General features: G+C 42.2%; 1 protein-coding gene across 1 annotated transcript; it reads right to left on the reverse strand.

The window, feature by feature from the left end:
• Nucleotides 1-4,109: 4,109 nt before the first annotated feature.
• Nucleotides 4,110-5,174, reverse strand: LOC311248993 (stonustoxin subunit alpha-like; the record flags this gene model as incomplete). Its single annotated transcript, XM_084338241.1, has 2 exons — nt 4,110-4,666; nt 5,063-5,174. The coding sequence occupies 2 exons, from the start codon at nt 5,172-5,174 to the stop codon at nt 4,110-4,112; spliced, it is 669 nt and encodes a 222-aa protein (XP_084194367.1).
• Nucleotides 5,175-10,463: the final 5,289 nt, after the last annotated feature.

Consider the following 10,463-nt stretch of genomic DNA (forward strand, 5'->3'; position numbering starts at 1 on the left):
TCATGACCTTCACCCTCCCAAAGATATCCAGCTCCGTCTGCTGGTCACGATCCACGCTGCTCATCATCTGCTTGGACTTGGTGTAGAGTGCGTTTACTATCATTTCAATTTCAGAGTGCTATAATCAGCCTTTGTGTCTGTTTGAAAATGTGTTGAATGAATGAATGAAAACTTTATTTAACAGATTGCAGAATGGGTACAATACAGTATGGCTCAATACATACAATTGTTAAGGGGATGCAGACCTGAGAAAGACGTTTGTCTTGTTTCCATCAGGGTCCCCCATTTTCAATTCATATAGACATTTATGACATACACAACATACATGACATTTATGGCATAGGGACATATAGGTATTTAGTACTGATACATTTGTGACATAAACGGTATTCAAATATACAGTACTGTTACCCCTAGATCCTGACAGAGTATATACATATGATGGGGAGGGGACTGTACATTAGGAGGGGGTGGGTGGGTGGGAGAGAAATATACATACGGCGGGGAGGGAATATATACATGCGGTGGGGAGGAGACTGTCTATTAGGAGGTGGTGGGGGTTTTGGGCATTTACGGTGGCCAGTTTCGAATTGCAGCCTCCCGTAGGTGCTCTTTAAGAGCGGTTTTGAATGTGGGTAGGGATTCACATTCCTTTACAGCTTTAGGTAGGGCGTTCCACATTGTTGTGGCATAATTGCGAAACGTGTTTAGTCCCTTGTTTGAGCCGAATCTGGGTTTAACATGATTTGTTGAGCTTCCTCTGGTGTAGTGGTTGTGGTATCCACTGACCTTTGGGAAGTATTTTGACATGTACATGGGTACCCCGGTCGTATAGTGTATCTTGTAGACCAGGCCCATTGCAAGTTGCTGTACTCTGTCGTCTACTCTAAGCCATCCTAGGTTGTCAAAGTGGGCAGGGGTGAGGTGGGTTCTGGGGTTCAGGTCAAGTAGTAGTCTGACCAGTTTGTTTTGTGATGTTTGTAATTTTGTTTTAAGCGCCTTTGAGGTGCTTTGGTACCATGAGGTGCACGCATATTCGTAGTACCCTTGAATGAGTGCTCCTGCCAGAGTCTTCAGGGTATTCTTGTTTACCAGAGAGGAGATCCGGTACAAGAATCTAGTTCGTTGGTTGACTTTTTTTATTACATTGGATGCCATTTTGTCACAGGAAAGATTTGCCTCTAGGATGGAACCCAGGTAGGTAATTTTGTCTTTCCTTGTGACAATATTGTCACCCACTGTAACTGAGAAGCCGTCGATCTTGCTGAGTTTGTTATTTGAACCGAAGAGAATGGACTCTGTTTTGCCCATGTGTAATGATAGTTTGTTATCAGCGAGCCATATGCAGATTTTGCCTAGTTCCGTGCTGAGGGTTTTTTCAACCTGCAACTTGTTCTTGTCAGAGACCAGCAGGGCTGAGTCGTCCGCAAACAGGAACAAGTTGCAGTCACAGGCTGACGACATGTCATTTGCATAAATTAGGAAGAGTAGCGGTCCTAGTATGCTTCCTTGTGGAACACCACAGCTCACTGTGAGGGGGGGGGGGGATAGAGTACCGTTTACCTCTACCATCTGTTCTCTCCCCTCCAGGTAGGATTGCTCCAGCTGTTCTATAGATAATATACAAAATAACTAACAGTCCTATTTATTATGGATTATTTATTTCATATGTGGAACAAGATATGGTCCAAGGACAAAGCTTGAAGATCTTGCACAACCTTTGACCTTTACAACATGTTATTTTATAAGGAAAGATATGATATCTTCAGTGAACTGAAATAGAGTGCAGGTATGTTGCATAACTTGTCTCATCATTACTGTACAAATGTTTATGTCAAGTCCTGTTGGATACTTAAATCAATATATATTTTGAATTAACTATGAACTTGTGAAAGTGTTGTTATTTTTATATATGTATACACACTATACATTGCCCTTTATATTTCATGGGTAACTCATTTTATGATTAATTACGTTATACTTATTAAATGTTTATATGAAAATATGTACAGTCACCTTATAATTTTCCTAATTTAACACAAATAAAATAATTTACTCTTGGAACTATTTAATTATGCATCATATTGAAACAGAAAGGTTATCTGACGTATTCCACCAAAGGGAAAAGTGATCATATCCAAATGTGTGCATTTATTATTGGCTAGATTGAATATGTTAAAGGTAATTGATCCAAACATACATGAATGTGTAGCTCCACCACCGGACATAAGAATGGAGCCCTGTTTTCATCTCCTGCTGACCGACTAACACTACAAAGCTGCTTGTATTTGTTCTGTGGCTGAAACACTTTGGGTATGTTGGCAATGTTTGCAAACATTGTAGTAAAACTGATCTATATTACGATTTACAATAGGTTCAGAAAGTTCCAAATATCTTATATTCCATGTACAGATCACGGTAGACTTAGTATGGAGTACTGTATATATTGCACAGGATAAACTTATATTTATTATAGCTACAATATATATATATTGTACCGGGAGTAGACATAAGATAGAGTTAGCTATATTTGTACCGTGAATAGACTTAGCATAGTTATTTGTATATTTATAACAGGGTGGGCTGTACACATACACACATAATTGATACTGTAGACTAGAGTATACTTATGTTTCTATTTGAACACTATTGAATTTCACTGGTAATGTTAGATTTTAACTGCATTTCTCGTGTAGCACATGGAAATAGTGAGTTCAAGTCAATTCCTTTGCGTTTTGTTCAAAGTTCTATTGAGGTTCAGTCAGTGAAACGGCAAGTTTCAAGCAAATATCCACACAGGTCTTTCTGGGTTTAGATGTCCACGTTTATTTAGTAAGAACAAAAGAACAAAAGACAAAATGCACAATATTCAATGAATGGTCATTGTTCCTAAACCAGCTCCTATCTATAGGTCTGTCTCCCTCAAAGTCTGCCACCAGAAGAACAACTCTCTCTCTCCTTGAGCTCTTCTGATAACACAGGTGGGTCTGTTCTGAAACAAGATAGTTGCATTTACGACTGAAACATGCCCCACACATCCTGGCTGTGGGTTCAACCGAAGGCCTTGAAGATAGAAGAGTGTCCCGTATGAAGTGTCCCGGCTGCCCAGAGATAAGAGGTGAGGGAGAAGGTTATAGGCAGAATCCACCTCCCCATGGAGGTCCGGCCCCCACATTGTTACCAACCCCCCCTGGAACAGAGAGAGGAGAGACCGGCCCAAATCCCACAGTAATGACCAGAATGACCAAAGGTGATCAAATTCAAATACAATGGTTGCATATTGTTGTCCAACCTACCCAGAGTATGAAAATAAAGATTTGTCCCCACATGCAAAGGGAACAGAGGTATTGAAGAAAGGAATCAAATATGTGAATATGCAAAGATCTAATCAAACAAACTTTACCCCGGTAGGCTAGAAACTAGAAACAAAGCTAAACATAGTGTGTGTGTGTGTGAGAGAGTCCCTCAGAACAATGATAAGAGTGACTGAGTGAATGTAACTCCTAATTACCTCATCTTTCACAACTCAGCATCTTCAAGATCAATTTAAACCCCAAACTAGATAGACACTAGAAAAGATATGCAGCCAGTATGAGCTTCTAGAGAGACAGTAGGATCTATCAAATATCAAATATCCACACAGGTCCTTCTGGGTTTAGATGTCCACGTTTATTTAGCAAGAATAAAAGAACAAAAGACAAAATGCACAATATTCAATGAATGGTCATTCTTCCTAAGCGAAGAGACAGACCCGGTAATTTACTGTATTCTTATGGCATTTACACTTAAAGTAGAAAAACAAACGTAATCTGTAAAATAGTTATAAAAAAAGTTGAAATCCAAGGCAGCTCTACAAATATTAAAATGCCTTTAATTTATGGCTCACGTTATTTAGAGAAAAAAAAAACATACATACATGTGTGTGCGTGCGTGCATGCGTGTCCCTCAGAACATCATAGTGAGTGTGTGTGTGTGTCCTTCAGAACAACAATAGAGTGACTGAGTGAATTAATGTAACTCCTAATTACCTCATCTTTCACAACTCAGCATCTTCAAGATCAATTTAAACCCCAAACCCTGGGTAGAGGAGCTGTGAACGTCACTGATCTCTACTTCAGCTCACAGAACTCAGCCTTCGCAGGGTATGAATAAAGCCAAAGTCCAGGATAGAGAGGCTGAGTGAACGTGGTGTTGACTCTGTGCAGGAGGGTCATGGTGTCAGAGACGCTGTAGAAGGACAGAGTACCTGCCCTGTGATCCAGGTACACTCCTATTCTGGAGGACCGGGGGCCCGGTACTGTTATGTTCTTGTTATTGTGTCTGAAGAAGTAATGACTTTGTGTGCAATCTAAAGCCCAGGATTTGGAATTTAATCCAAATCCACAGTCCTCCACAGTGCCTGTTATACTCATGTCTTTGTAGGAGGCTGCTACATGAACCTCTCCACTCCACTCCACCTCCCAGTAACAGCGTCCAGTCAGACCTTCTCTACCCAGAACCTGACGCCATCCAATAAATCTTTCTGGGTGATCAGGATATGACTGCTTTTGCTGCATCAGTGTTGCTTTTCTGTTCCCCTCAGACAAAGACAGTTCTCTGTTTGCTGTGTTTGGGGCCAGTGTGATCTGAGAGGAATATTGTAAGAAGTCAGCTCTGGTCTTGGGCTCTGGTGGCAGTAAAACATTAACTGCATTCACTGTTGTTGAGATTCTGGGCCACTGCTCTTCCAGAACGTCCTCTAGTTTGTCTCTCAGCTCAGACACGACCTCAGTCACATCTGCAAAGTACAGGAGAGGATGGACACTGATGCTGGGTGAGTCTGTAGACTCACTGGGACTGGAGAGGGGGGGGTAACTCTGTAGAAAGTGGATGTGGTCCTCTGTGTGTGAGAGCTGCTCCAGCTCAGTGGCTCTCCTCCTCAGGTCCGCTATCTCCTGCTCCAGTCTCTTCTGCAGTTCTTCAGCCTGAGTCACTGTGGTCCTCTGTCGGGCTCTGATGACCTTCTCCAGCTCAGAGCGCCTCGTCTCCAAGGAGCGCATCAGCTCAGTAAAGACTCTCCCACTGTCCTCCACTGCTTTATCAGCAGAGCGTTTGAGAAAATAAACAGCCTGTTGGGCCTCTTTGAGTAGCTTCTCTCTCTCCTGGACTCTCTGGTGGACTTTCTGCTGACTCATGTAGGCTTTGACCAGCTTGTGTTTCTTTAACGGAGGTACAGTATGATGAGGCTGGAGGTGAGTACAGCATGTTGTTTTTCTTCAGAACAGGCCTCGGAGTAAAAGTCTCCCTGCACTGGGGACATGTGTAGATCCCCGTCTGATCATCGTGATCCCAGCAGTCTGTAATACAGCCCATACAGTAGCTGTGTCCACAGGGAATAGTTACCGGATCCTTCAGTACATCCAGACAGAGAGAACAGCAGAACTGGTCCCGGTCCAGATCAACTCCTTGCTGCGCCATTTTATTCTACAAAGACAACGACACGCTTAAGTTTTGTTTTCTCAGAAAGAGTGAACTCGTGTGGGTGGGAGGTACTTCCTGGTTATAGAGTAAACTCTTATCTGTGTTTGGTGAGAGCATGGCTCTGGGTGGGAGGTGCTTCCTGGTTCTAGCTGTCCAGGGGGCGTGTAACTGTTCCGCAACAGTAAGTGACTTCCGGGGTAGGCCTGATTGGCCCCGACAGGCACGTGACGCGCAACTTTCTCTGCCGCGTGGCAGAGCTTGCGGAATGATGTAACCGTCCAAATCCGCTATGACTTTCATTCAGCGCTTTAGCTCACCTCGCAGAGCAGCGGTCCTGCGATCCTGCAGTCCGTTGTTGACGAGTTCGAATCCCATCGAATTTTTTTTTTTAACGTGATTTTTTTTTAACGTGTATTCTTTCGCCGGTTAAGGTTAGGCATGGTTAAGGTTAAGGTTAGGCATTGTTTCGGAGTTGGTTAAGGTTAGAACGGTTAAGTTTAGGCGCTGTTAAGGAGCTGGTTAAGGTTAGAGTTTGTGTTAGAGAATGGCAATATTCTTTCTATGGTTAAGGTTAGGCATGGTTAAGGTTAAGGTTAGGCATTGTTTCGGAGTTGGTTAAGGTTAGAACGGTTAAGTTTAGGCGCTGTTAAGGAGCTGGTTAAGGTTAGAGTTTGTGTTAGAGAATGGCAATAGACAGCCTATTTCCGCGCGACAGCTCTCAGCAGCCTCGTTGCGCGTCCTGAGTTTGCCGCGTCACGTGCCTGTCGGGGCCAATCAGGCCTACCCGAAAGTCACTTACTGTTGCGGAACCGGTACACGCGTCCAGGGGAGGAGTCGCTTTAAAGAGACGGTGTCTATTTGACTGTGATTCATAGATAGAAGATGTTTTTTTTTTTTACTTAGTTCAGGACTTTCTATCGTCATCAACTACCTCTAATTAGCTTACTTTGTCAAGGAAACCCCACTAAAACTCATAAGCACAAAGAGAGACAGGCAAAATGGTAAACATACTGAATAAAACACTCTCTCTTTCTCTCTCTCACTCTCATTTCCTCTCTCTCTCTCTCTCTCTCTCTCTCTCTCTCTCTCTCTCTCTCTCATTTCCTCTCTCTCTCTCTCTCTCTCTCTCTCTCTCTCGTTATTTCACTGATTTGATTTACTGATTTGTTTGAAGGCTGGTTTCTTACCAGTTTCCTTTATGTCTCAGAAAGACCTTGACTTCATTGCTGGGCATTGGTGTCAAAGTAAATCTGCAGTAATTATCATTTCATGAGCAAAGTTATATATATGAAATGATAATGCAATGAAAACCTATAAAACCCATGATTACAGTTGTTAATATGATAACTGAATAACTTGATGCTACCATTGATTGATTGATTGAAAACTTTATTTAACAGATTGCAGAATGGGTACAATACAGTACAGCTCAATACATACAATTGTTAAGGGGATGCAGACCAGAGAAAGACTTTCGTCTTGTTTACATCAGGGTCCCCCATTTTCAATTCATCATAACATATATGACATACATGACATACAGATAGACAGTACTGCTACATCTATACATTTATGACATATCAGATTTGCAAATACAGTACTGTTTGTGATACAAAAGTGTCCAGAAAAGGAGTGTATATACATTTGGCGTAGAAACTGTACATTGGAGGAGGTTGGATGGGTGGGGTGGGGTTGGGTGGGTTGGGTGAGGGCTGTACATTGGAGGTGGGGGGGGGGGGGGGGGGGGGGGGTTGGGTAGGGGACACACACACATTTTACACTGTACATTGGAATACTGACAAAGCCTTACTTGGTCATTTACTGTACAACTAGGTTAGGACATTTGTAGGGGCCAGTTTCGAATTGCAGTCTCACGTAGGTGTTTTTTGAGAGTGTTTTTGAAAGTGGGTAGTGATTCACATTCCTTTACAGATTTAGGTAGGGCGTTCCACATTGATGTGGCATAATTGCGAAACGTGTTTAGTCCCTTGTTTGAGCCGAATCTGGGTTTTACATGATTTGTGGAGCTCCCTCTGGTGTTGTGATCGTGGTATTCACTGACCTTTGGGAAGTATTTTGCCATGTACATGGGTACCTTGGTCGCGTAGTGTATCTTGTAGACCAGGCCCATTGCAAGTTGCTGTACTCTGTCGTCTACTCTAAGCCATCCTAGGTTGTCAAAGTGGGCAGGGGTGAGGTGGGTTCTAGGAGTCAGGTCAAGTAGTAGTCTGACTAGCTTGTTTTGAGATGTTTGTAATTTGTTTTTTAGTGCCTTTGAGGTGCTTTGGTACCATGAGGTGCATGAGGTGCGCGCGCGCGTGTGTGTGTGTCTGTGTGTGGAGGACTGCGAGCCCTCCAGATCAGCGGAGCCGAGTTTTGACATGGCATTGATCCATTGTTCTATTGAAGCACATTACCACCATCCTCTCGCTAAACAACTTGTAGACCACAGTGTTTTTATGAGTGCCCACAAGTAGCTGTTTTATTAATAATATAATAAGCCGCGCGCCTCGGTAATAATAATAAACCGCGTTTTTTCTTCCTTCTTCCCAAGATGCACAGATATATAGATAGATAGATAGATAGATAGATAGATAGATAGATAGATAGATAGATAGATAGATAGATAGATAGATAGATAGATAGATAGATAGATAGATAGATAGATAGATAGATAGATAGATAGATAGATAGATAGATAGATAGATAGATAGATAAATAGATAGATAGATAGATAGATAGATAGATAGATAGATAGATAGATAGATAGATAGATAGATAGATAGATAGATAGATAGATAGATAGATAGATAGATAGATAGATAGATAGATAGATAGATAGATAGATAGATAGATAGATAGATAGATAGATAGATAGATAGATAGATAGATAGAGAGATAGATAGAGAGATTAGATGCAGTGTGCTTGTTTTGCAGTGAGTGCTGCGAGCAGTGGTAATAATAATCACTTCCTATATTTGGTTCGCGTTTGGTTCGATGAAGCCGAACCGAGACCTACGTTTTCAGGCGGACTAGAGTTCGCCTGCTTGGTCCGCGGACCGAGTTCGACACGCATTCACACAGACCCGAAAAACCGGACTATCGAATTCTGGTCCGAAAGTCCGGACCAAACAGCCCCTGTGTGAAAGCGACCTAAGAAGAATCCCAGCAGCAGCAGCAGGATGAGACAGGAAGTGAGGTCATGTCAGTGACAGCAGCCTGTGGCATCATCATCATCATCGGTAAACAGGAAGTGAAATTTACCTGCAGGCTCCCTCCCTCAAGAAGAACCTACCTGCTGGTGTTCTCAGCCAGCAGCAGCAGCAGCAGCTAATCCATCCAGTCCAATCTATCGTCATCTTGTGCCTTTCTGTGTAATTTTGGCTAAACTTTTGTCCTCCACAGTGTTATCTATGATTGCAGATGATTATTTAGGAGATATGAACACGTTTTGTTGTGTAGTTAGATGTGTTTAGTAGTATTACTGATGTGATGACTGAGCAGCACATGTCCCACACACACACACTGTCTGTCTGTCTGTCTGTCTGTCTGTCATTACTAGTCCATTCCAGACATAAATGCTGCATCATGTACAATTGATAGATGGGCTACTACTATTGATTACATCATGTACATGTTGTTGTGTGATGTTTCAGCAGCAGCAGCTGTGGACAAGGAGGATTCAAGTGGTGGTCTTTCTTCAGACAGAGTGGAACTGGAACATCATCATATAGTGACTACAGTGAGTACATTGGTCAACTGCATGCAATGGGAACTTCAAGGAACCGGACCAAAAAAAAAAAAAAATGAAAATGTGATGGGGCTGGGCTCTGTTTAATTTGCCTTATTTTTTCCCGCCCAAAAAAAAAAAAAAAAAAAAAGTTTGGTTAATCGATTGATTGAATGAAAACAACTTTATGAACAGATTGCAGGATGGGTACAGTACAGTACGGCTCAATACATAAAATTGTTACGGGGATGCAGACCAGAGACAGACTTTGGTCTTGTTTACATCGGGGTCCCCCACAAACTCTAATAATAATAACTTTATTTGTATAGCACTAACAACTTCGAATGAGGGCCTAAGCTTAACCGTCGAAAGAACTTGCTGTCACGCTCTAAGACAAACTCTAACCTTAACTAACTTCGAAGAGTGCCTACGCTTAACCAGTGTAGGGGGAAAAAAAAATTGATTGATTGATTGATTGATTGATTGAAAACTTGATTAACAGATTGCATCAGGGTCCCCCATTTTCAACTCATCATGACATTTATGACATACACTGTAAAAATAAATGTTTTTTCACAGGAAATTCACTGTATTATTTTACAGATTACCTTTGTTGTTCTACTTTAAGTGTAAATACCATAAACATACAGTAAATGACCTTTTATCAAAATATTAACCATTAAATAAAGGTTGTAATCTGTAAATGTATTTGATTTTACTGTAATTTGACCAGAAGTATTTGGAAACCATTGATGCCAGACATTTACCGTTTTCTTGCAGCTTTTATTTCTTACAGTGTGTATATAGGGACATACATGACATACAGGTATATATAATATATACGTAAATGGCTGCATTTATATAGCGCTTTACAATTTGTTCCTCACATTTTACCCATTCGCTCAGGCGTTCACACACCGACGGCACTTGGACACTAGGACACTTGGACACGCTGCCCGGGAGGAGCGGCAATCGAACCGGTAACCTTTCACTACCACACGACAGCAGGTTAACCCTTTCACTACCACACTACAGAGGGTTAACCCTTTCACTGCCACTGGACAGCGGGTTAACCCTTTCACTACCACACGACAGCATGTTAACTCTTTCACTGCCACGTGACAGCGGGTTAACCCTTTCACTGCCACGCAACAGCTAACCCTTTCACTGCCACGCAACAGCGGGTTAACCCTTTCGCTGCCACGTGACAGCGGGTTAACCCTTTCACTGCCACACTACAGCGGGTTAACCCTTTCACTGCCATGCAACAGTG

Source organism: Notolepis coatsorum (assembly GCF_963971535.1).
Source record: "Notolepis coatsorum genome assembly, chromosome: 1".
Classification (NCBI taxonomy): Eukaryota; Metazoa; Chordata; class Actinopteri; order Aulopiformes; family Paralepididae; genus Notolepis; species Notolepis coatsorum.